Raw genomic sequence first — 27,279 nt, forward strand, 5'->3', positions numbered from 1 at the left:
ACACCTTGCAAGGACATGGTTTGTGCATTTTTGTTACTTCCACCACCCCGTCATGATTTGAGCACAGAACCTCCCATAAAGTCAGTAAGGTTTCAACTGACCGACGCCGTACGAGAAATCGGGTCGATATCGGCTTCGAAATAGACAACCACCTGATGATCGCTTACTTTCGCTTACAGCTAAATCCACTACTTCACGCAGGGTTGGAGAGCTGTGACTCCCAAGCTCAACATCGCACGCTCGACAATGGGAGAACTATCCTGCTGATCGGACCGGAGATATACTGAGTAATCCGCCTGAAAATATTACTTTTGTCTCGCTACGCACGATAAGATCTAGCCGATTGCGAAATCATGGCCGGGCGCTCGAACTCTAATATCGTCTGAAATCCCGGGAAGTTTAACGTAGTGTGCACCATGACAAAAGGTGTTATTATCGCTCTAGTCAGGAAAGTGGAAGGCGCCGCTGATCTTAATGATTTCAGAAGTGTATACCTCATCACGAAAGAGCTTGCATGGAACCAGCAACTGGGGTGTCAGTAGCATTGGCTAATGTTGCTATCAAAAACTGGGAACAAGCTTCCCATAATGACAGATCACTACGCCTTCATGCTGCTAAACACACCATACTGTTCCTGTCAGAACTAGACAAACATACGCAGAGTTGATCTTGTCGAAAAGCAGGAACTCTTGCAGAAATATTGTTGGCATTCTGACAGGCCATAATTCACTAGTTGGGCATACGTATCTTCACAATGGGAATTCTCTGTAATGATAAAGCGATATCCACGGAACATTTTCTATGTGAATGCCCCGCCTATTGATACATCAGACATCAGATTTTTGGTGCTGATGTGCTACAACTGCAACGGGTAGAATTACATCCACTAACGGAAATCCTGCGATACATAAACGAATCCAGGATATTCCGTTGGACGGGGGAATCGAGTACAATAGACCACTAGGGTATGAGTATTCAGAGGCTTTGCCTCTCCCCCACCTCAAACACACACACTGATGACATATGTGGCTTTGGATAAGGAAAGAGCGGGAAGTGGTGTTGGCCTGAAAATACTGAATACCAACAAAACCAAGATTCTCAGTCTCATGGGTTATTGCATTCGCTCTGCCTGCATTATTAAACAGAGCATCGAAGGCGTCGATCAATTTGTATATCTAGGGAGCGCAGTTTCTCTCAACGACACCAAACTAGATGCCGCTCAACGCATTAACAACAGATCTGCTTTTGCTGCCCTGTCTAAAACCTGAGATTATAATTATCTCAATACCAAGATCGAGTTGAGACTGATCTGCGTTAGTGTCCTTTCTGGGTTGCAATATGAAAATATCAAATGAAAGTGACCAACAGCGTTACTGGAAGGCTCCAAGCCTTCGTGAACACTTGCATCCGACGTACCATCGAAGTACACTGGCCTGATATTATTTCAAATAAAGAACTTGATCGGCGCACAGGTGACTGCTCTGTGACCAATGCGACTGGAAGGCGGAAGTGGGGTCACACATTAAGAAGAAGCGATAAATACTTTGCTGGCTACGCCATACAGTCGAATCCACTCTCCCAAGATGACCAACGAGTGGCTCGCTCCAAGAGCACAAGGCCCAGAATAGTAGAAGAAGAGTGCGAGTGTCTAGAGAAGTCCTGGCGAAGTTGAAGCAGATTTCAGCGAATCACGAACGATGGCGCCTAGGTTTGGTTGACGCTTTATTCTGCATAATAGCAACCATATGTAATAAACCACTTTAAAATTGTGTTACAAAGCAGAGAACACACCTACCCCACAGACACAAAGACAAATTCCACCGCCACATAATCAAATAATATTCCTAAATATTGCAATACTTTTAATGGATTAGATTAAATCTAACGAAACTTCTGATATACCGCAACAATGCGATTACGGCAAATTGCACTATAAGGATAATAACATGTCCTCAAAGCTGGTGCTATTATTTGTTTACAGATGCTAAAATAAAAATGAAGCCGCGTTACAGAAGATTATGATGAATCCCATCTGAATGGAAATGTTAGATATAAAGCAACTTTTTACAGGAGACGCTGGCTTTTGTGCACGATATGTAGGACTTTGTACTGCATCTATTCTGTAGTGGGAGTATTAAAGACGAAGGGTTATTTTCGGTGAAACGGACACTATTCCGAGAAAATCCCTTTACGTAGATGTAGTACAATCGGATGAAAATATAGTAGAAATATACTGCATGAAAATGATATAATGGATTTTTTAGCAGGTGTTGGAACTTTTAACAAGGTTACATCACAATAAACCATTTTAAAGGATGAACTTGTATTCATTGTACACATTTAGCTTTAGATCGAATTTCCCATTTGGTTTTTGACTGAAACAGCTAGAGAAAGGAAATTTACGAGCGTAGAGTACAAACCCAATACTAAAGTGTTATTTTTAACTTGAATATCCAAAAGATACATTGGAAAAGCACATTTCATGACATTTGATAGAGCGTTGAAGGGAAAATATCTCCAGCCCCGGTCTCTTACAGAAAATTCTTGAAATAAGGAACCAAGTACAATTTGCAGTTTCTTTATTGCTTATGCTGCTCTTTAGTTTAATTTTGGGAACGTTATTGGTTTGATGTTACATTTTTCTGGCTCAACAGCGAGGAAACCTATAATCATAAATAGAAGGTAAATGGCAAGGTGAATGCAACAATCAACCTGTGCAAGAACTATCTCACTTACTTGAAACTTCTTCACCTTCACTTGCGTTAATCTTCGCCAGACAATTTTGCTGATTCAAGGTGCATCCATTTCCAAAAACTTTGAATTCATTTCCATCATATCCGCATACTGGACTGTAATTCATGGTGCATAATCCGCAAGGAATATTAACAATTGTTGGCTTCTCTTCTGCTCTGGCGATTGGAGCACTTAAGATTACCAAACATTCTTCAACTTTGATCTTCTTCCAAACTGTATGATAAAATTTATTCACAATTTATTTAAATATTTAGTAAAATTCATAATCAAGAAACTTACCCGCTCCATCAGCACACTCTGCATTCTGAAGTTCGCATTCGTTCAAAAAGAAATTTTTAACTTCACCATTTGTTGCACAAATGGGATTTATATCTTGCTGTGGGCAAGGACGTAGGCATAGTGACCCAGCATTTGCTCCCAAAATGCAAGCTGCGGAAATTAATTTAGGAGAAATATTTGGTAAAGAAAGTGGCTAAAAGCGGCCGGATCCAAATTGTTAATTCATTACAGGTTTTTAATTTTATTTAACTTGCTAAACAATAGAGCATTATTTGCAGCAAATAGAAACGAGACATATGCTTTTCATTTAAGAAGAACATATTTTTATAAATTTAATAAATTAAACACTGGCAGAAATTAAAATAACATCTCAGAATGAAGACTCACCAAAAAAGACACTGATAATCGTAACTGAGGACATTCTGGCTGCTAATGAACCATCCCCGGGTGCTCCAGAACTTATAAATGCCTCGAAATTGACTAAAGAGGAAAAAAAATGGCTGCACCCTTTTCATATCATTTATTAATATACTTCTTATCTACAATAATTATTCATGAACAAACTGCATTATTTGAAAATATGAAGTGCCTATTAATGAAGATTGGATTTCGATTTTAAGTGTATCTGGGAAAATTTCGCTCCACTGATAACATTGTTTCGTACGCAAAACATAAATTGGTTCGTCAATTGAATGAATCATGAAAAGCAAATTGCTTACGATAAAAAAAATTAGGAATAGAAATTTTATAGGTGCAAAAATTTTCCACCAACAGTATTTAGTATTGTCTCCTATCGATTCTGATGATTGTCTTAACTGGCTGCTCTGTAAAAACTTATCCAAACTAAATTAACTCACTTGCGCTGTCTTACGGCAAACTAATTACATCTCTTTAGAGATTGAAATATGGTGTCCAATACTTACATTGCTCTGACCTTCAGATCCAATTGGTAGCATTCAGATAATCTAAGAGACCTGAGGTCCTGTTGCCAAAGGCCAAGCATGTATTCTCAATCATTTCGATCCATCGATTGCATCCTCCAGTTTCGAAATTCGACCAGTGATACGCCGTTTTCATCAGCAGAATCTACCCATCGCTTTTGGGATTTTCTTACCGATATTCGTCCTTTTACTATGCCTTCGCACACCCTTTTGGGTATCCGAATGTCGTCCATACGTAAAATCTGGCCAGCCTATCGCAACTTTCAAAGTTTTATTAATATGAAAACTGCAGGGTCGTCAAATATTTGATACAACTTATGGTTTTGTATGATTCGCCGTTGGTCATCTTCCTATTATTCTCCACAAGAGTCTCCTCTAGAAGGTATTGACCAAATAAAGTTTGTGTTAGGGTCCATGTTTCACATCCATATATTCCAAACTCCTCATAGGTTGTTCTGCCTTTCGTAGTTACAGAGGCTGCGCTGCACTTGCCAGGTCAGTCGGCGGAGCTGCTCTGATAATTGCTAAATTGCTTTTCCGTGCAGAAACCATCGTTTTCTCCGCGAAATATATGCCCCTTTATCATATCCTGTGTATATTTTCCCTGTGTCCGCCCCCCGATTTCTTCGACAGATTTGCAGATATCCTAACTAACTGTCCCCTGTGCTAACCTTCCTAACCATTCTGCGTTTGCTACTCCCAGCATTCCCTCCCTAATAATTCCCTCCTACCCTTTCTTTATCCTCTTTCATGAACACCTACGCTGCCCTTCAATTTAACCTTTCCAAAAATTACGTAAACCTCTTAAACCTCACTCTTGATCTTGTTCTCTCCAACCTTCCTACGCGATGCCTTTCCTAATCCTGTGGCTGCATCTCACGTTGCTGCTCTCAAATTTGATGCTCAAATCACCCAACTACACTCCCCTATCATGCACACGCCTACTTTCACTTTCTTAAGGCAAATTTCAGAGGTCTGAATTCAATCCTGGCAACAATCAACTGGACCCACCTCCTCTCTCCATTAACGTGTAACCAAGCATTCAATACCTTCTGCCAGAGCCTCTGCCCTGCCTTGTTATGTTCCCTCCACTAAGCTAACATCTCCAACTAAGCCAAAATGCATGGTATTTGGTGCTAGTATTAGGTAAAATCCGGTATCCAATTCACTGATAGTGAAAGTCCTTTATTGATCAGCTCATGACTTTCCAGTGGCGAGTTGATTCAATTTTTATGAAGTTTGACTAGTCCGGAAAGTGGTCTGGAATCTATACGACTGTTGAGTCTAGTATGGTCTGTGAATCCCTTTACATATAGCAAGTGGCGCCCTTTTGTGTTGAGTATAAGAGGGGGCTCCTCATACATGCGAAAGAGCTGATGGATTGCTAAATCGATTAAAACATAGCTCGCAATATTGCCACATAATGAACTCAAGGGAAGTCACAGTAAATTTCCAAAATACGGTCTTCTTCTTTTTTTACCCTTTGTCCCGTTCACAAGCGGGGTCCGCTCTTCGTGGTTGGTTTCGCCCTTTGGCTCCAATCTCTAGACTTTTAAATCCCCATCCAGCTTATTAAGCAACCGTTGTTTCGGCCTGCCTTTTGGTCGTTTACCATCGACTTCGATGTTCAGACCAAGCTTAGCAAGTGACTTTCCAAAATAAGATAATATACTATTATTAAATGTATGGTTCATAGTGTTGCCGACTATAAAAAACAATTAACAGCGCCTCGCGGAATGTAGACGAACAGTTTGCGTTGGACTAGTAGCGTAATACGCCTCCATTACATCCGGAATGAGGATATCCGCGATCGATACGGGGTTGCACCGATCGTGGCAAAATTGCGAGGGAGACATCTTCAATGGTATGATCGCGTAATTCGTGGTCACGAGAATTCACCAGCCAAGATTGGTGAACATCAGAGTCGATAGTAAGTGACCAAAAGATGTGCCGAATTAACGGTGGCTTAATACGCCGGATGGGGATTTCATACCCTCGCGACTACATCCAAATCAGGTCTTTGGCAAAACAAAGTGCCACAACCGATCACGACGCGCCGAGCCCACTTGTGAACGGGGCAAAGGCTGAAGAAAAAGAAGAAAAATATCGTCGCGCAGATTATTTCGAGGCTTAGATACCGTGTGCATGGACCCCCATATTTTTTTCAAATTTTTCATTTATGTGTTTTCTGTGAGCGGAGCCTGAAGTAATTGACCCCTTTCAGGGTCCCACACTCCTCCCCCTTGCAACTGATGTTAAAATTAACGTCTGGTCTTATTACCTCACATGGTAATTCGGTAAAAAAGAATTTGCACCTGTTTTTCACGTGTATGAAGACCCTCCATTAAGTTTCACATGGAGCAATGTAACTCACTTGTATTGGGGCTGTGGCTAACCGATTTTAATAAGATTTTGTTTACTACAAAACTTTGAAGACATTGCCAAGTTGATTTGATGTCTGTCCATCCATCTCTCGGTCTGTCTGTCCGGTCGTCTTTCTCGCTGTCTATTCGTCACACCCGATTTACTCGGAAACGGCTAAACCTATGGCCATGAAGATTTGTGGGAATCTGTGGTCTATGTGTCCCTTTATATGCAACGAACGACATCACTTTACGTTAGAATTAAAGGGGCCTTCCCATATATGTAAAAAGTGTTGCAACATTTTTTTCCACAGAATATGGATTTGGAGAAAAGAGAAATGAAAGAGCTAGATTACTTTTCGAAACTGATCTCAATTTTGATATTGAATGAAACACAGCATCTTTATACATGTAAGCAGAGATAAAGTTAAGAGCAGCATATTACTATAAGGACGAAACGGACGAAAATGGCTACGGTTTGGTACCAAAACAAAGGCGATTCATCAGACGCTTCCTCACCTCTGCCCTGGGAGCAGCGTGACCGAAGCGGCCTGCAGATATTATACGCTCCCTCCCTTATAATTCGCAAAACATGACAAGGATGCGAATTATATTTAACGTAAATCGAATTATATTCAATGTCAATCCGCTCACAGTTTGGACCAAAGCTTGACTGGAGCTAGACAATTTTTTTTAGGAATTGCGAAGTCGGCGGCCAAGCTTTGGTCCGAACTGTGAGCGGATTGACATTGAATATAATTCGCACTCTTGTCGTGTTTTGCGAATTAAAAAAGGGAAGTATAACATCTGCGAACAGCTTCGACCATGCTGCTCCAAGGCCAAAGGTGAGGCAACGTCTGATGAGTTCCTCTGCCCTGGTACGAAACCGTAGCCGTTTTCGTCCCTCTTTTACTTTTTGAACCTTCGACGTTAAACTCAAAAACAGGAGTCCGTCGACCATAAAGAGTGGGAGCAAGTTGGTCTCCATCGGGCCCGGTCCAGAATTAAGTGGATGTGGACTTAGGACTCCCAAATTCCTAAAAAAAACATATTACCATAATTTAGAAAGTTACACGAAAATCCCCCTTAAATTCATCTTAAATCTTCTGAATTTAGCATCAGCATATATAATAATATAAGAGGCAATGTAGCTATTACTGAGTTATAGAAAATCAATATTTTGTATTCCACGTGAATCCAATATACTCAAAGGCGTGAGTGACGTCATTATCATATAGAACGAACTCACATGAAGGTGGAGTACATTTTAGTCTTCCTTTCTTAGTTATTGTAGTTATTTGTTTAGGGATGAGTGGTCCTAAGCCCGCCATTGACTACTCCGCAGGATTTGATGAGTTCGCCTTCACTGTGCGACTTTTACTTATATACAGGGTTAGAGGGATAAGTCGACCTGTATTCGTTAAAAACAAGTAGTATCATTTCAGACTGATTTCACTATGAAACACCCTACTCCAAAGTAAACCGTTTTCGACATACTCGAATTTTAATTTTTTTTATAAAAATGACCGATTTTTCCGCTACTGAATTAGATATTTTGAAATCTTTAGACTCTTATTATTATTATTTAACATCTTTTATTATTATTATTTACATTATATGGGGGTCCAATGCACATGACCTCAATAACCATAATTGTACGTAAGTCAACTAAATAGGTTGTTGTAGACGATTAAAAGTTAAAAAAGTTAGTACAAATTTAAAAAGTTTAGATATGCCAACTGCTTTGTGGATGTGCCTAAAAATATCTACGTTTTATCAGCTATCCAACGAGATATAACAATCTAGGGTTTTATTTAAACTGATAGAAAAAGCTTCTTATCCTACGTGGGATTTAAAAATAATGGCACCTGTTTAATGTAATTCATTCTCTGAACATAGATAACTAAATAAAAAAATAGATGATTACAATAGAATATTTATTTAACTTTTATGTTCGAATAAAATATCTCTAAATTTCACGTTCAACATGTCCACCTCTGTTTTGCACACATTTTCGGGCTCTTTTGCGAAGTCCACTTTTTACTACACCAGTGTTCAAAGTCGTTCTTATTTCATTCGCCGCATTAATTATTCTTTCTTTCAGAACTTCAACTCATGAAATTGGGTTGAGCTCACATAAAAATCCGCGGGGGTTAGGTCTGGACTTCTGGCTGGTCAGGGTAAGACTCACCTCGTCCAGCCCATTTGATGGGATAATTTGTGTCTCTAACACTTCACCTGAAATGATAAGGGCAGACAGCATGCTGAAACCATGTCTTGAAGTAGATTGAGTGGGAGATCCTCCAGTAAGTTACCTAGGTCACCTCTCAGGAAATTTTCGTAATCTTCGCAGTTTAAATTATCAGGGAGAAAGTAAGACCCAATCAAATGATTAGAAATGATGTCTATTCACACATTTACGCTGAATCTATGTTATGACCCCTTAACTCCCTTCTTATTGGGATCTCCTTGTTCTTTTGGGGCGCAATAGTGAGCGTTGTGATAATTCATAAGGTGGGATCCTTTATCAAATTTTGATTCATCAGTCTACAATGTTATTTTAATGGAAATCCGGGTCTTCCACATCAGCATTTAGCACAAATCTGCAGAAATCTAACCTTCTCGCAGGATCTCCTCCTTCGATAGCTTGTACCGGCGTACAATGGTATGGGTATAGGCCTGAATGTACTGTAAACCACACTTTCCAGTTCACGGGCAACAATATTAGTGGAAGCGGTTGGATCTAATCTATCATAAATCGTTCCACTATCTCATTATCTTGTTCTTCGTCGTCACCAATGACACGTGGTCTTCCCAAGTCTGTACGTCGTCTTAAAACAGTGCCAGTTTCTCGAAGTCTTCGATAAACTCCGTCGAACACCCTCACATCCGGTACTCGACGGCCGGGATAACGTCATTATTTTTAAATCCCTTGTAGCATAAGAAGCTAAGTTTTTTCTATGATAACTGATAAAACGTAGATATTTTGAGGCACATCCGCAAAGCGGTTGCCATATTTTTTTTTAGATATCCAGTAAAGAAAATTAAACTTTTCAAATTTGTACTAACTTTTTTAACTTTCAATCGTCTTCAACGACCTATTTAGTTAAATTCGTACATTTATGGTTATTGAGGTCATAAAGCATCTTATTCTACATGTAAAACTTAAATAATAAAAATAAGAGTCACATATTTAAAAATATTTAATTCAATAGCGGAAAAATCGGTCATTTTTATAAAAAAAATTAAAACTCGAGTATCTCGAAAATGGTTTTATTTGGAGTAGGGTGTTTCATAGTGAAATCAGTCGGAAATGATGATACTACACGCCCTTAACGGATCTAGGTCGACTTATCCTGTACCCCTGTATAAGCACACATGGCTGCTTTGGCATTGGCGCATGGAGTAAAGTGGAAATATTTAAATGTGTACTACAAATTTAGACAGGTATGTGCGTATATAAGTTACACTGGGCGGGGCGCTTAATCCGTATGGATGAGGATTATCCAGCCCGGAAAGTCTATAAGGGCAATATCTATGGTAGGGCAATGGCGTAGGTCAGGACGCCAGACAGCTTTTAGGGATATCGAATTGGTGGACCTCGTCGCAAAACCGGGATGTCTGGAGTTCCTTATTAAGGCAGGCCTAGACCGAATACCGGTTGTCGCGCCGATGATGATGATGTGCATATATACTTGCATACTCGTATCTACTCATCAGTATGTGATTATAGGCAATGTCTATTTGTTTAGGACGAGCATCTTCCATACTTAGATATATCGAAAAGTTTGGAAATATATGAAGAATATTTTGAATTTTTAGCTATCTGCGAAAAGAAAAACCTTCGTCCCTGAAGCAGCCAAGTTCCGGTACCCCAACTTGTTTAGGGGTACTTATATGCTATCCCCCGTCTCTCTATCAGAAAATACTTATATAAATCGAAACTAAAAGGCCAATTGAAGTGCATTTACAACTTTATTGTTCAATTTCAAAAACAATAAAATCAATTTAAACTGACAGGTTCAATGTTGCACTTTTCAGGCACAACAGCAAGGAAACCTGTGGAAATGAGATAAATATTAGAAAATATACCTACAAAAAGCATAAATGACAATTCTCACTTGTACTTGCATCCCTATTGCAATTTGCGGCGGCCATGAAGCAATCATTGTCGAACGTTCTGTATTCATTTCCATCATATCCGCAAATTGGTTTATATAGCAAATTACAGGGCACTACACATCCAGCTCTCTGTGACAACAAAACTGGTTTTTCCGGGATTTCAATTATTGGCCCCTTGATTGGGGTAACAGTTTTCAGGCATCTAGTTAAGGAAGTTGTAGTCCACGCTTTAAATAAAGAAAGTGATGTGAATATTTCAGTCTATCAATTATTGGAGATAATCCATAAATAACGTACTTTCTCCACTAGTACATTCCTTATTTTTAAGCTCGCATTCGTTCTTGAAAAGCAAGTAATTATCACCATTGGTGGCGCAAGTCAATTTTGCACTTTCATTTTCACAAAAACGCACGCAAAGCAATGGCTCAGCTCCCAATGCAAAAGCTGGAAAAACGAAATTTCAAAAAAAAAATATATAAAGAGATAAAGATACGAATAAAGTAACAACTAAAGTTTAAAGTAATATTGACATCTAATGGAATTTTCTTAAAGAAGCACATGGAATTAAGGAACCTTGCACGTCATAGTAATATACGCACTGCCTGTGTAGAGCACGTCGGTCTTCCGTCAAAACTTTGGTAGTAAAGTCCATTTTGTAGTGTAACTTGCACAGGAGACCTTAGCGAAGCAATAAATCGGTTAAAAGATGACACTTGCTGGTACTTACTATTCCCAAATTCGTATTATAAATATTGTTCACGTAATTACAATCCTTGCAGAATGTCATACGTGCAACTGCACCATGTCCTTCGTGCAAGATAGAATATAATATATCACCGATAATCGTATATACTTCTGTCGGACTTAAATTTAAATCCCGAAATCCTCAAAATGTCGACCCTAGCACTACATTTAAAGAACACGAACGTATGTACTGAGCCCAAGAAAAGACTTACCAAAAGAAAGACAAATTAGCGTGATCTTAATCATTATGGCTGCAAACAACACTAAACTTTGATAATGAACGAGGGTGTCGCCTTTTTATACCAATCCAAATGCAGCACGCATTCGCATTTTTATCGCATAATTTTTAATCATTGATATCACTGAATACAAAATTTGATCTATTTTCTAAAAAATATATCTTTCGCATTTATTGAAGCTACAATTCAATGATAACATTGTATTAAAATTCCGTTCGTTGTATTAAAAGATAAAGTGATTTTCTAAGTATCTTATCAAAGTTGAATTTTGTATACGAATGTTGACAAAGCACTCAAAGGATGAATAGAAACCTCTTTACTGCCTCAAACCAGGATGTTGAAACAAATTAATCAGCTCCTTGTTGAGAAAACTGTTTGGTCCAAAACATAATTTGTAAAAAGTGGCTGCGTTCTCAAAATCCAGGAAATACCTTAATTCAATTTAGAATTGACAATGTTAACGTAATAGCCATATACCGAGCCACTTGCAAAACCAACACCAACAGCTCTGCTACCAAATTCGATATGCATTTCTACATGGTAATTGCTGAAAATTGTTTCATAACGAAAAACTTTGAACAGAGAAGATTGTGAGTACCTAAAAACGGGACAAACTCTGTTAACTAGCCCTGCAGGTTGGGTGTTAGATAAAACTGACAACCCCATCCAGGAAAACTGCCTGTTATAAAATCACTGAAGGCAAAGAAAAAAAAGCAATTTACGCATTTGTTTATAGAACGAGAGCTTTTAGACTATGCCAATATAAGGCCGCTGTCATTTTGTTACAAGAAATGCGCTGAACAAATACCGGTTTCCATATATTACAATGGTCATTCTGTAAACCATGTGCTCGGAGTAGGTTCGTAGCCAACCAAAAAAAGGAAACCTGCTCTTATGCCCTGCCCTCGAATCAGGCGAGGATGAACACCTAACACGAAGGGTACAAATAGATGCACCAATGACCGCAGGAACTAGAGCCCTTAAAGATGAAGCATCGGCAGAAAAATCAAGTGAGAGCAAATTCAAACAAAACTCTCAATAAAACTCATAAAGGAGAAATGAATGCCACAATAATCGCACCTATCAATTGTACTAGGAATGAAGCATCAATAAATGAGCTTCGAAACCACCTAAAGAACATTTGCCTCGGTATGGCCACAAATGTGTTTTGCCCCAGTCGCAAAAAAAAGTCGGAGCAACTGGTTCGATTATGGTTGCAAACTTGCGATGAAACGGAAGAAGGCTACACACCGCGCAATGCAGCAATTTCAGAGAACACAGGCGCGCAGGGACTAGCCGCTAACTCAACCCAGCAAATAAACTACTGTCCAGAAAGAAGAAGGATTCCTGAGAGAACCAACAGTTTCACCAACAAGTCAGCAGGATAAAGCCATATACCTCAATGCTCATTCTATCGAGACAAACATATTACCAAATTGGAGCGATGGGTTGAGTATTTTGATGAATTGCTCAACAAGCAGAATATCAACGGAGTGAAGGTCCTGCCAACTGTAGGCGATTGAGAAATGATGTCACTATCTGGCATGAAAGAAATGGTCCATACAATTCATCGGATTAAGAATCGTAACTCGCCAGGAGCCGATTCCATTGCAGGTAAATTGAGTAAATATGGAGTCAAATAATTACACCAAGCGGCTCATCAACTTACACTTAAGGTTTGGCACAGCAAATCAATACGTGATGACTAGTGACGAGGCGCTATTTGCCCCATACATAAAAAGGTAAATATCACTTGTGTATTTGTGGTGGTGTAGACCGTGGTGGACCATTGTACTGGATACATAGATATCGCTTAGTATAGCAATTTTAAAAATATAGATATTCTCTTCTATATTGCTAGCGCGTATAGCCCAATACCCCAAAAACATGATCAACCCATGCCCAATTGATGGAAAAATTGTTTACCACCAGTTGCACCATCTCAACATCTACTTTAAGGTGACCTATGATAGCATAGCCAAGGTAAAATTGTACACGACCTTGAGAGAACTTTGTATCCCGACAAAACGAATAAGACTGATTCTACTGTTATATATGTCGTTTTGTCCGGCTTATTTTTTATTAAGAAAAAACCAAAGGAAAGACTAAATTTTCCCTGAAATGCCGAATAAAAATTTTTATTTCCCATAAACCCATATATCATATTTCGAGGACGAGTTGTCCTCTTCTTCAGTGATCCTTAGTCTAGACAACTGGTCCTCAAAATATCGGTATATGGGAAATAACTCCTATTCGGCATTTCAGGAATAAGACTGACTGGGCCAACGCTGACCAATTTGCAAAACGGATAATAGCAAAAGGATCATTCTCCAGACCCTTTACCATTAATAACCATTTAAGACAAGGCGATACCCTATCATGCTTTCTCTCGTCTGCCGATTTAAGTTCGCTATCATTGATACTTTCAGATCCCCACTCTTATTATTGTTCGAGTGTACAGTCACTACTATGCCATATATAGCATAGGATCTTATTTTCCAGATTAAATAATCCACCGCTCACCCCCTCCCACCGCCTCCAGATGCAAAGTAAAAGAAAGATTTATAAGTAGCACACAAGAGTGACCAGTATGCCATGCTACAGCACATAATACCCTTGAACCGTCTACGGACATCTAAAAAGGAAATGAAAACGACTTCGACTAAACAAGTCGGGAAACTGGAAGCTGGATGCTTCAGGAATGAAAGGTTTTGTGTATTTCTTTTTTTCATATAAAAATATTTGAGTGGACATTTGCTCCATTTGCACCTGGCATGTAATGTACATAAGGATATGCCAGAATTTACAACGAAGTGACTGCTTTGGCCTACTATAACATTATTAGTAATAGGGCAATTTCCACCAAACTTGATAGGATTATGCTCTATATTATCGCCTATGTTGCTGATTCTAAGATGAACTGCGGGGGAGTTTTTAATATGCTTAGTTTGACCAGATATCGGTATGGAGGGAATTTCGGAGCCTAGGCAACGTACTGTGGCAGCTTCGTGCTTTTTTTTTAAATTTTTCGGTTGTGTAGGCTTTGAGAATGAGTCCGTGAAAAAAGCGACCATTCCCAAGCCCCCGCCGTCCCCTTAGTTGCGTTAAATGTCAGAACTGAGGTAAGCAATAAAAAGTACTAATCGAGAAAATTTTCACTACATACGTGGGCGTCCCTACCTTTTCACAAAATTTCATGTCAATCCGTACAACCATTTCTAAGGAAAGTGCTAGTGGCAGACAGACCGACAGTAAACCGATTTTAATGCACAACAAGAAAGCAAAAGTCCAGTCAATTTCTAAAAGTTGGTAATATGCTATGAGTAAATTTACAAAGCAGATATCGGAACGGGACATATTTTGAGGCCTAGATTTCACATAAACACATCATCCTCGTTTTTTTTTTTCAAATTTTTGGGTTGGGTAGCTTCCGAAAATAAGTCCTGTCTCACTTTATGTCAAAACTTATATCAGTTTCGGAAAGAACTATTCGAGACCTTTCAGTTGATACCCCACATGACTGTATGCGGTGAAAAACGTTTACCCCTTTCTACCCTTTTACTTTTATCCCCACTTTTCATGTTGCCGCCCCCCTTTAAACTCCACCTAAATTTATATTACTCATATATGTGGGATTTCATAGTTCCCAGATGTCCACCAAATATCATTCGGAGCCGTTTTGGAAAAAATGCGTGTGCAGACAGACAGACACGATTTTAATAAGGTTTTGTATAAGACAAATCAAAGCAACAAGGAATAGGCAAAAATATACGTCAAACGAATAATCGGACACACAGACAAATCAGCAGAATTTAACGGTACTTTCTTGCCAAAATTATGTGTTATTGGTAAGTTGGTTAAGAGTATAATTCAAGTTTTCTTCGAAAGGGAAAGAATATGGAAGCAATGCCTGTCGATGCCAAAACAAACAACTCTCGAAATACGTCACCTAATAATAACGCTACATTGTTTGTAGAAACCACTTCACCGATTAGACGTTATAAAACATTGTAAACAAAATTTTCAAATTCAAAATAAGAGCAGAACTGCTCAGGGGAAAAAACTCGACATCATGATGAGCGACGTATTCTAAAAGAAGTTAGATAAAATATTTGTTAATTGCAAATGAATTGAAAAATATAATCCAAAACGATTTGGAAAAGGATGTTTGCGCGGCACGATTGGCAATTTTCTTGGGGAATATGATTTTCATGGCAGAATAGCTGGAAAAACTCCATACATAAGTAAGTAAAAAAAAGTTTCAGTTTCAAAAAAGTTCAGTTTCAAGTTAACTCCATAAAGAACATTTCAACAAGGATATTGACCTTTAGAAAAAGGTAAATACCGAAAACTTCGATAATTCAAATGATTTTTCACCTTTATATATATATTGCAAATGAAATGGCCGTTTTGGTATTAAAATTTGAAACGACTGTAAAGCTAACAAACATTTATGTATTTAATCAAAATAGGTACCAGTCGATTCAAAACACTTCTCCCAGCGAGATACAAGGGCATATATGCCAGTTTCGTAGAAGTCCAATTTTCAGGGGTTGATAATCTCGTCGAAGGCAATTTTGATGACCTTGTCATTCCTCAATTGTTATTACGCCAAACAATGATCCAAATGCTTGAAAAAGTGGTAGTCCGTTGGCGAAAGGTCCGGTGAATATGGTGGATGAGGCAGAGTCTCATAATGCAATTCGTTCAACGTTTGATCCGTTGGTCTGGAAACATGAGGTCGTGCATTGTTGTGAAGGAATATCGCACCGTCTCTGTTGACTAATCCCGGCCGTTGAATACTCAATTTTTGGTGCATTTCCTCGAGTTGGGCACAGTGTTTCTGTGCATTTATCGTTTCTCCAGGTACCAAAAAAGAATCGTGGATAACGCCAGCTGTAGACCACCAAACAGTCGCCATGACCTTCTTCTGGAGGCTCGGTTTCGGTATATGGTTCGGTAGCTCATCAGCATCTAGTCATTGTGCTGATCTGCGGCGATTGTCGTATAATATCCACTTTTCATCACATGTCACTATTCTGTTCAAAAAGAGATCGCTTCTGTTACGGGAGAGTAAAGAACTGTAAATTTCCATTCGAAGCGCCATTTTTTTCCATAAGGGCATGCGGAACCCATTTGCCGAGTTTTTCACCTTCCCAAGTTGTTGCAAGTGCCGGGAAGCTATCGAATAATGTACGCCCAGTTTCTCTGCAATGTCTTCCACAGATTGACGTGTGTCGGATTCGACTAGCAAATGCAATTCGTGTTGTCAATCGATGGTCCTGGATGTCCACGTGGCCCACTTTGAAGATTTACGTCGCCTGACGGCAATTTTTCGAACCACCGCCTTGTGGTTCGTTCGCTTACTGTATCAGCTCCAAATGCCCTGTTAATGTTCCTGGTCGACTCCGCTGCTTTATGACCGAGTTTGAACTCATACAGAAAAAGTATACGTTCTTGACTCTTTTCCATCCTTTTATTCCTTTTTATTCACTGTTATCACAACGATGGTCAAAACTGAAATGACTCCTTGATTAAATGAACGAGTATTTATACTTTGTTATCCGGCACCAACAGTGCCAACTGGTGGTTCTTTGATACAGCAAAATCGCAACTAACTTCACTTGATTGCCAAAACGGCCGTTTCATATGCAACAACCAGGTATTATTTACACAATTTAATCTGCATGGCTCTGATGGAAACCTTATATAGAGTTCAATCCCCAAAATATTCGGGCCACTACCAAACATGGTGGAGAGACAGTGATGATATGGGAGGGTTCTCCCAGCCCAGGAATATGGTATTTTTATTTTATAGACGGCAAAATGAATAGATTCAAATATTTATAGTTCTTTAAAGAAAATGTGAGGCAAAGTGCTAAGGAGCTGAACATATTAGATAAATTTGCCTTCTATTTAGGACAACGAACTTAGCCACATTCCTATGTTCCTGAAATGTGGCTCATCTACAACTGTCCGAAATTTCTGAAAATACCTTCGCCGTCACCCGATCTGAATGTTATTGAATACATTTACGAAGAATTGGCACTAAAATTAGAGAAATTAAAATTTAAAAATGTCGAGAAGCTTAAGAAGGCCATTCAGCAGAATTAAAATAATATTTCTCCCAAATTTGGTGTAAATCTCGTCCCTCGATACCCCGAAGCTAAGAAACAGTGATAACAGTAAAAGCAAATGCTTCAAAAAATCCCATTTTGAAGCGTTTTACCGATTATTTGTTTGACTTAGCTTTTTGCTTGTATTTTGTTGGTCCTTTTTTATAGAGAGGTTTAATAAAAATATGTTACATACTTCTTTTCTGGCCTGTAAGGTCTGTTCATTATCGAAAAGACTAATATAAATTAAAACAAGTCGGGAAACCGGATGTTGGGCGCTTCAGGTATGAAAGGTTTTGTTTGCTTCTTGTGTGAGTATATTTGAGTGCAGAACTATCCCACTTCTACGTAACCCGTTATGTACATGGATTTAGCACGTCAAATTTATTACTTCGGGTTGTAAATTTACACGGTAAAGACAACTTTGAGCTTCTGTAACTTTGTTACTAATAGTATGATTTTGATCAAACTTGGAGATAATATGCTTCATATTATATTTTATACTACTACCAACTTTTATAACTCTGAGGTAAACTTACGGGGGGTTTTACTCAATTTCCCCAAAAGTATGGTAATATACTATTATTAACTTAATCTGAACAGATATCGATATGAAGAGTATTTTGAGGCCTGGGCACCATATAGAGGCAGCTTCATGTTTTTTTGTTTTCAGATTTTTCAATTGGGTAGTTTCTGAGAATGAGGCCGTTAAAGAAATCATCACTTTCCACCCCTCCCACTCCCCGCCTTTTCAACAAATCTCAAAAAAGTACTAATTAAGACCTTTCATTTGATACCCCCGTGACTATATTTGGTGAACTGGAAAATTTTTGCACCCCCCTTTTACATGTATGGGGACCCCCCCCCCCCCTAAATCTCAACGTAGAAGGATATCACTCACTGCATGTCTGGGGGTCCGCAGGTCCCACCTTCGCACCAAATTTCATGTCAATCGGTATAACCGTTTCTGAGAAAAGTGCCTGTGACAGACAGACAGACAGATGCAGCTCCAGTTTGGGGGAAAGGCATTGCAGGTTGCATTTAACGCTAACAAACTGAGTTCAGTCTACAGAAGAACAGCCCTAACGGTGCGATCGGCATTCAGGACTGTCTCAGATGATGCAGCATTCGTCATCTCTGGAATGACACCCATTGACATCTTAGCAGATGAGATGACGAATATATATAATGCGAAGTCAATCTCTCCTTTATCGACGCCGAAAGGGAGAAATTTCTAAATAGATGGCAAGAGCGTTGGGAATGCTCGGGAAAGGGTCGGTGAACACACAGGCTAATCCTTGCCATCAAGGATTAATTGGAGAGACGGCACGGTGAGATTAATTATAATCTTACTCAGTTTCTCACGAGGCATGGAGGATATCGCCAAAACCTGTTCAGGTTTAAACTAAATACCTCACCCGATTGTCCAAACTGCGATGCAGTCTCAGAGGACCTAGAGCATGTATTCTTCTACTGTCCAAGGTTTGTGGAGGAAAGGAAGAACCTAGGAGAGGTGCTCACACCAGAGAATCTGGTGCGAAGAATGTTAGCATGTTAGGAAGACTGGGATGCGATCAACTCCATGGTCGTATCTATCCAGAGCAAACTGCGAAAGGCAAAGGAGAATAGAAAAGCGTGGTTACGTACGCCGCGTAGAGACGAAAGGGGACCAAGCTAAAATGAGCTGACTCTGCCCCGTGATGTAATACAATACGGTGGTTCTAGGGGGTTTGGGGGGAGTCGGGGGTAGTTTTAGTGGGTTAGAATCTCACACGCTGGCGTGTTCAGGCCAGTGTCCTTTAAAGATTTCCACCTCCTCAAAAAAAAAAAAACAGACAGACATTGAACCGATTTTAATAAGGTTTTGTTTGCAAAAATGATAAATTCGTACAAAAGAACGTATTCAAAACATGAAGAAAAAAAAATAAAAAACATCAATCACCCTTTGTCCGATTATGCATTTAAGCCAACCAGTAAAGAGAAACTAAAAGTCTGCTTTAAATTTTCAACTTTATTGTTTAGCTTGAGAAACAATGGAATCAATTAGACGTGACAGGTTGGCTGTTGCATTTTTCGGGCCCAACAGCAAGGAAACCTATGGAATTGACGGGAATATTAGAAAATATACTTGCATAGAGCGTAAATTACAATTCTCACTTGTACTTGCATCCCTAGTGCAATTTGTGACAGACATGAAGCAATCATTATCGAACGTTCTGTATTCATTTCCATCATATCCGCAAACTGGCATATATAACAGATAGCACGCCTTTGCACATTCTGCTCTCTGCGACAAAACTGGTTTTTCCGGAATTTCAATAACAGGCTTCTCCGGGATTTCAACTATCGGACCCTTGACCGAGATAACAGTCTTCAAGCATCTAGTTAAGGAAATTGTAGTCCAAGCTTCAAATAAAGGAAGTAATGCCATTATTTTAGTCCATCAATCATTGGAGATAATTCACAGATAACGTACTTTCTCCACTAGTGCATTCCTTATTTTTGAGCTCGCATCCGTTCTTGAAAACCAAGTAACTATCACCATTCGTTGCGCAAGTTAAGTTTGGATCTTCGTTTCCGCAATAACGCATGCAAAGCAATGGTTCAGCCCCTAATGCGCATGCTGGAAGAAAGAATTTTGAAGAATATTGAGATTGTTATATTCCTAAAGGAGAATAAAAATAATTTTGACATTTGTTTAAATTTTTTTTAAAGCCCCCGAATCATGGCACCTTCTTAATAATGTATGCACTGCCTGATCACATCAGTCTTCCGCAAAAGGCTTGCCAAAAAACTCTGTTTTATAATGTGTCTTGCACTATACATTATTGCAGCACTGAGATTAAGGCATAAAACTGATATTTCCGATGCTTGCTATTCCCGAATTCGTGAACTTAGCAATAAAAAAATATCTGGATCAAACCTCCTGCTCATTGAAACACAAAAAACAAATATTATTCAGGTAATTGAAGTACTTGCAGAATGTCATCCGTCCAACTGGCATTCAAGGTAATATAAAATACTTCACAGATAATCGTATAAACTGTTGCCGGACTTGAATTTAAATTCCCAAATTCGATCCTAGCACAACACTTGATATATATATTTACTGAGAACAGAAAAAAGCCTTACCGAAAGAAAGACAAATTATCGTGAGCTTGATCATTATGACTGCAAAAAATAACAAATTCTAATAATGAGCAAGTCTGTCGCCTTTTTATACCCAATGAAATGCATCACAAATTCGCATTTTTATCGCATGATTTCTAATTATCAATAGCACAGCAACCTGAAAGACAAGAATGGAATGATTTCCCAAAAAATATTACCTTCATAATTACGGAAGCTAAAATTCAATGATAACATTGCGTTGTATTAAAATTAAATGATAAAGTAATTTTCTAAATATCTATAAATAATATACATATATAATTCATTATTGATAAATGAATGCTGCATACGAGTTTTTACAAAATAATAGACAAAGGACGAATGAAAACCATGATTGAGGTAGTAATCCAGAACAAATCATTCATCATTCATTCCCCCTTTATAAATTGTATTTTGGACCTACGAGTGTCGTATACAATTTTTGTTCTTGTATACAAAACTCCTAGGTCTAAAACACAATTTATAATGGAGAAATGAACAGTCAACATCCCAGGAAGCCAGTCTAGCAAATATGAACTGGCTGTGAACTACGACACTATCTCTCTCCCCTCCTCTTTTTTTAAAATCCTCGAGAGATGCGTTACTAAATATCTTAACATAACTCACGGTAGGAAATACATGTTATTTATACCAATTTCTCTAAAACCTTTCGTTCTGTTAACCACAGCATATCCCTCTCCAAACTGTCTCTGCTCAGGTCCCCCCTCCTTAATTATCATGCAACTCCCCTACCTTTCTAACCGATATTTTTGAAGTTCTCTTTGGGGAACTCGGCAACTTCTTTCACTCCCCGATCCCGAGATTACGCTGTTGTTGTTTGGTTTCTTTGTTTCTGCCCCTCTTCTTCGTTTTAAGCGTAGCTTCCTACTTGGCGATTGCTCTGAGCACAGTACGTAATTGGAAATCTCTTCTAGACAATGTTCCTTTCATTAGATAAGTAAATAATAAATCTTGTAAACACCTTCACATTAAGAAGATAAATACCTAACAGAACATACATAACGTTGTTAGATACCTGGGGTCATAGCAAGATCCATACCAGATTATTCCCTTCAACATATGAACTAATTTTATCATATGCTGCTTTTACAACTATTTGATCAAATATCAACATCCATGATAAAATATTTCTTTAAAATGTACAAAGATGTGAAGGGCGTATTTCAAAGGATAATGAACCACAAAGTTCTTTATATGCATCAAAGATTGATCGATTGTCCTGGTTCATCAATGCAGAAGATGCGACACATACTTGTACGACGTTCTCTAATGACCGCAGTCACGCAACAGCCCGGACAATCGTTCGGACTGCTGAGATTATATTTGGTGCTTCATTGCCCGAAGATAAGAAAAAGAAGCTAAATTGAATACTACAGATAGGCACATATCCATAAAATTTAATTGAATTATCTGTATAATAGGGGAAGCTCAAATAGGTATGTTTAGAATTAGGACCAACTGAAGGCAATGTCACACGGGCAGGGGCGAGAAGACGGGGGACAATTTTTAGTGGGCAGCAATCCCACATGCGTCGGTTCTAATTCTTCCTTAAACTTTTATACCTGTGAATATTGTCAAAGAGCACCAACAACGTACAGCTAATTTGTTCGGTGTTCCTTCCCTAAGTTTAACCCTACCCTTTAGGGTCTAGCTCATGGATTGATATTTGCCTCATCACATAATTGTATTTTCCTTTCCGACTTACTTCAGCTCTTCTGTTAACTTTCCTTTTTTTAAGGTTTTGTTTGTAAAACAAAACCTTATTAAAATCGGTTTACTGTCTGTCTGTCTGTCCGTCTGTCTGTCTGTCTGTCTGTCTGTCCGTCACACGCATTTTTCTCGGAGACGGTTATAGCGATTGACACTAAATTTGGTACAAAGGTGGGAACTGTGAACGCTCACGCATATAGTGAGTTACATCCTCTTACGACGAATTTAAGGGGGGGTCCCCTTACATGCAAAAGGGGGGTGTAAATTTTTTTTTCATCAAATATAGTCATGTGGGATATCAAATTAAAGGTCTCGGTAAGTACTTTTCGAAGCCGGTATTAGTTTTGACTTTTGCTGAAAAGGTGGGGAGTGCGGGGGGTTGAAAGTGGTCATTTTTTTAACGAACCCATTCTCAGGAACTACCCTACCGAAAAATCTGGAAAAAATCAGGGGGCCGCCGCTATATGGTGCCCAGGCTCCGAAATACCCTCCATACCAATACCTTTTCAAATAAAGTTAATAATAGTACATTATTATAATTTTTAGTAATTGACAGGAAAACCCCCCTTAAGTTCACCCTAGAGTCACAAAATTTTGCAGCAATGTAGGCTACAGTATAGATCATGATTCTGCCAAATTTGATGAAAATCGCACTATTACTAACAAAGTTATACTAGGTCAAATCTGCGCTCCTCTGCAAATTCAAGGCTATAAATGTCAATATCACTTGAAAGTGGCTATTTTCACATAATATATGCATATTTTACGTGCTACATGCTAATGGGACAAATGCACACCCAAATCTCTTTATAAAAGAAATACACAAAACCTTTCATACCTGAAGCGTCTAGCTTCCGGTTTCCCGACTTGTTTAATTTTAATCGTTACCATCCATATTGGATCAGGGTCTTGAAGTGTGTTAGAGCACTTCATTCAAGAACATAACGGTACACTACAGGATTACAGAACACTGTAGGGGGCAATGTGGTCAGCATTGCGCTCGCCCGAGATTATTATCTTTATTTGACTCACGTGCTCATTTACAGCTGAGTCGACTGGTATCCGGCATCCAGCCACGATAACAAATCCCTCTGCCACCAATGAGACTTGAACCGCGACCTTCCGCTACGACAGCTCATATTCTTCTTCTTTTTGCTCGAGGCTTTATATGCACCCTGTTACTTTCCCTGTTAAATTGTAATATTCGTTTAGACCGGCTTCCTCAACAAAAGTTTTGGAATTTTATTAACTTTTTCCGGTTTCGCCAATTGCACCTCTCATTTTCAGACACAGCCTTGTAAAAAGCGCTTGGTACTGCCTTTTTGCTGTCGCATGGCGGCTTCTCGGAACTAATAGTATTTACTCCTTTTCAGTAGCATCGTGACATTTACTAATTCCGCCGAATTGTATAGGCAGTTCAATTAATGGCATGGTTTGGTTTATATTAATGGCCCGAATCAATGTACATGTGTACATTGTGGTTCAGGTCAGCGACCTCCCAGAGAGCATTAAGCATGTCGCTAATTTGCCTTAGTTGCTCCTTCTTCTTTCGTATTAGGTAGGTTTCTTCACCATTCTCTTCTGTAGCCCCACATTTTTGTTCGTGTTCTGTGTGCTGGTGGGCTTCTTTCCAATAGTCCCCGCCGCAGATGTGAATGTGAAACTTCACCTCCCCATGAATCCATGCGTACCTATTTATAGTTCGGTTGGTCAATTGTCCTATCTGCCTCCTGCCTCTGTGCGTTTGCCTGTCTGTCAAATAAAATTTGTTTCAAAACCATTCCACATATTGGCAATTGCACTAAAATACAGTGAATAACATCGTTTTACGTTGAGATCGATGGGACTCCCTACATACTCGTATGACAAAAGGTGTGTAAAAATGTCTTCTCCCAAATTTAGCCATGGAAGGTGTCTAGTAAAATTAATTAATTAATATCAAATGCGCTGGATAAGGTCGGATCTCCTGGAGAAGAGCCACTATAGCTACTATATTATAGCGCCATTCAGTAAACCTTATGCTTGGAGTAGGTTTCCTAGTCAGCCAAAATATTAAATCTGCTGCACTCTCTCGGAATCTTAGCCACATTTACGTTCACAGCCGTACAAAAGGGGCTTCAGAGTCAAAAGAGAAGAAGAAGAAGCGAAACGAACCCTGGAAGGCTGCGTCAGGTATGGTATCAAAATAATACTCAGTCAAGTAGAGAGCGAATCCGTATGCAAGCAATACTGCCATAGCTTCCATCGGGATATGCATTAATTTTGCATATTATCCAACTAGTGATATAATAAAAGTGGTCGTTGGAAGTACCTGGTTTGCACAGAAAGAGATCCACAAATAAACGTGGGGCAAATGTAGGCTCGAATCACTATCTCATTGACATGGTGCTGCGGGTTCGAATGGGAATACAACCTCGACTCACCTTTGACAATCAGGTAATAGTAAGGCCATTCATAAGAAAGTCTATCAACCGCAGCTACAAGATGTCCTGGAGGTGAAGCATCAACAAGTGATCTTCATAGCCATCCAGCGTAATAATGGCTTGCAAGAATGTTGACGTATATTGGCAAGAAAAAACGTCATCATTGATACTCCGAAAATATATTTGGCCCTAATCACAAAAAAAAGTCAGAACGACTTGTTCGATTATGATTATAAACTAGCAACGCAACGAAAAAGTGCAGTAATCTCCACAAATGCGGCCTCGGGCAGAGACTTAACGCGAAAGCCGACAAACGGAGAAGTAACGTCACATACAAAAGAAGGGATAAACCAACATGTCTATAAGCTCGTGAAGTACGGGGAACAACCACACTAAGCTCGCAAGTTTTACCAACAAGTCAGCGATATGAAGCCATATATACCTAGATACTCATCCTATGAAGACAAAGAGAAAAATCTGATTGCCGACTAATAAGATAAGATACACGTAATTCATCACCTTAAGAATCATCACTTGGGAGCCGATCAAATTACAGCCGAGCTGATTAAATATGGAGGCGTCAGACTACACCAAGCTATACATCAACTTACGCTCACGTAGAGTACAAGTAAGTATCATCATCATCATCAACGGCGCAACAACCGGTATCCGGTATAGGCCTGCCTGAATAAGCAACTCCAGACATCCCGGTTTTGCGACGAGGTCCACCAATTCGATATCCCTAAAAGCTGTCTGGCATCCTGACCTACGCCATCGCTCCATCTTAGGCAGGGTCCACCTCGTCTTCTTTTTCTACCATACTTATAGCCCTTATAGACTTTCCGGGTGGGATCATCCTCATCCATACGGATTAAGTGACCCGCCCAGCGTAACCTATTGAGCCGGATTTCATCCACAATCTGACGGTCATGGTCGTCGTTATGTAAGCTACGGAATCGTCCATTCTCATGTAGTGGGCCAAAACTTCTTCAAAGGATTCTTCTCTCGAACGCGGCCAAGAGTTCGCTATTCTTCTTGCTAAGCACCCAAGTTTCCGAGGAATACATGAGGACTGCAAGATCGTAGTCTTGTACAGTAAGAGCTTTGACCCTATGGTGAGACGTTTCGAGCCGAACAGTTTTTGTAACCTGAAAAAGGCTCTATTGGCTGACAACAACCGTGCGCGGATTTCATCATCATAGCTGTTATCGGTTGTGATTTTCGATCCTAGATAGGAGAAATTATCATCGGCCTCAAAGTTGTATTCTCCTATCTTTATTCTTCCCGTCTGGACAATGCGGTTTGATGCTGTTGGTTGGTTAGTTTCCGGTGCTGACGTTGCCACCATATACTTTGTCTTGCCTTCATTGATGTGCAGCCCAAGATCTCGCGCCAATCACCGCCTGCTCGATCTGGATGAAGGCAGTTTGTACGTCTCGGGTCGTTCTTCCCATGATGTCGATATCGTCAACGTAGGTCAGTAGTTGGGTGGACTTAAAGAGGATCGTACCTCTTGCATTTACCTTAGCATCACGGATCACTTTCTCGAAAGCCAGGTTAAAGAGGACGCATGGTAGGGCATACCCTTGTCGTAGACCGTTGTTGATGTCGAATGGTCTTGAGAGTGATCCTGCTGCTTTTATCTGGCCTCGCACATTGGTCAGGTTCAGCCTAGTCAGTCTTATTAATTTCGTCGGGATACCGAATTCTCTCATGGCCGTGTACAGTTTTACCCTGGCTATGCTATCATAGGCGGCTTTAAAGTCGATGAACAGATGGTGCAACTGTTGTCCATATTCCAACAGTTTTTCCATCGCTTGCCGCACAGAGAAAATCTGATCTGTTGCTGATTTACCTGGAGTGAAGCCTCTTTGGTAAGGGCCAATGATGTTCTGGGCGTATGGGGCTGTCCGGCCTAGCAAGATAGCGGAGAATATCTTATAGACGGTACTCAGCAACGTGATACCTCTATAATTGCTTGCACTGTATGATATCTACCTTCTTATGTATGAGACAGATAATGCCTCGTTGCCATTCGTCAGGCATTGATTCGCTGTCCCATACCTTCAGTACAAATTCATCAACCACTTGGTGTAACTGGTCGCCTCCATATTTAACCAATTCGGCTGTAATTCCATCGGCAACTTATGATTTTTAAGCCGATAAATTCCACGGACTGCTTCTTCTATACTAGGTGGTGATAGTATTTGTCCGTCGTCTTCAGTTGGCGGGACCTCCAACTCGCCGATGTTCTGGTTGTTCAGTAATTCAACAAAGTACTCTACCCATCGCTCCAATATGCCCATTCTGTCGGAAATCAGAATTCCCTCTTTGTCAAATGTATCAATTGCGAGATAACATATAAAAAAGTTCTCCGTTGTCTCCGCTATCTTGTAAGCTGGATAACCCCAGAAGCC

General features: G+C 39.6%; 2 protein-coding genes across 2 annotated transcripts; both read right to left on the reverse strand.

The window, feature by feature from the left end:
* Window positions 1-2,562: 2,562 nt before the first annotated feature.
* LOC119652036 (four-domain proteases inhibitor-like) lies at window positions 2,563-11,565 on the reverse strand. The gene is made up of 6 exons (XM_038055971.1): window positions 11,416-11,565; window positions 10,757-10,903; window positions 10,459-10,686; window positions 3,034-3,183; window positions 2,737-2,967; window positions 2,563-2,663 (listed from the first exon to the last, which is right to left on the reverse strand). The coding sequence occupies exons 1-6, from the start codon at window positions 11,447-11,449 to the stop codon at window positions 2,599-2,601; spliced, it is 855 nt and encodes a 284-aa protein (XP_037911899.1). The 5' UTR covers window positions 11,450-11,565; the 3' UTR covers window positions 2,563-2,598.
* Window positions 11,566-19,549: 7,984 nt separating this feature from the next.
* Window positions 19,550-20,847, reverse strand: LOC119650726. The gene is made up of 4 exons (XM_038053754.1): window positions 20,691-20,847; window positions 20,035-20,181; window positions 19,716-19,964; window positions 19,550-19,653 (listed from the first exon to the last, which is right to left on the reverse strand). The coding sequence occupies exons 1-4, from the start codon at window positions 20,722-20,724 to the stop codon at window positions 19,598-19,600; spliced, it is 486 nt and encodes a 161-aa protein (XP_037909682.1). The 5' UTR covers window positions 20,725-20,847; the 3' UTR covers window positions 19,550-19,597.
* Window positions 20,848-27,279: the final 6,432 nt, after the last annotated feature.

Source organism: Hermetia illucens, chromosome 3 (assembly GCF_905115235.1).
Source record: "Hermetia illucens chromosome 3, iHerIll2.2.curated.20191125, whole genome shotgun sequence".
NCBI lineage: Eukaryota > Metazoa > Arthropoda > Insecta > Diptera > Stratiomyidae > Hermetia > Hermetia illucens.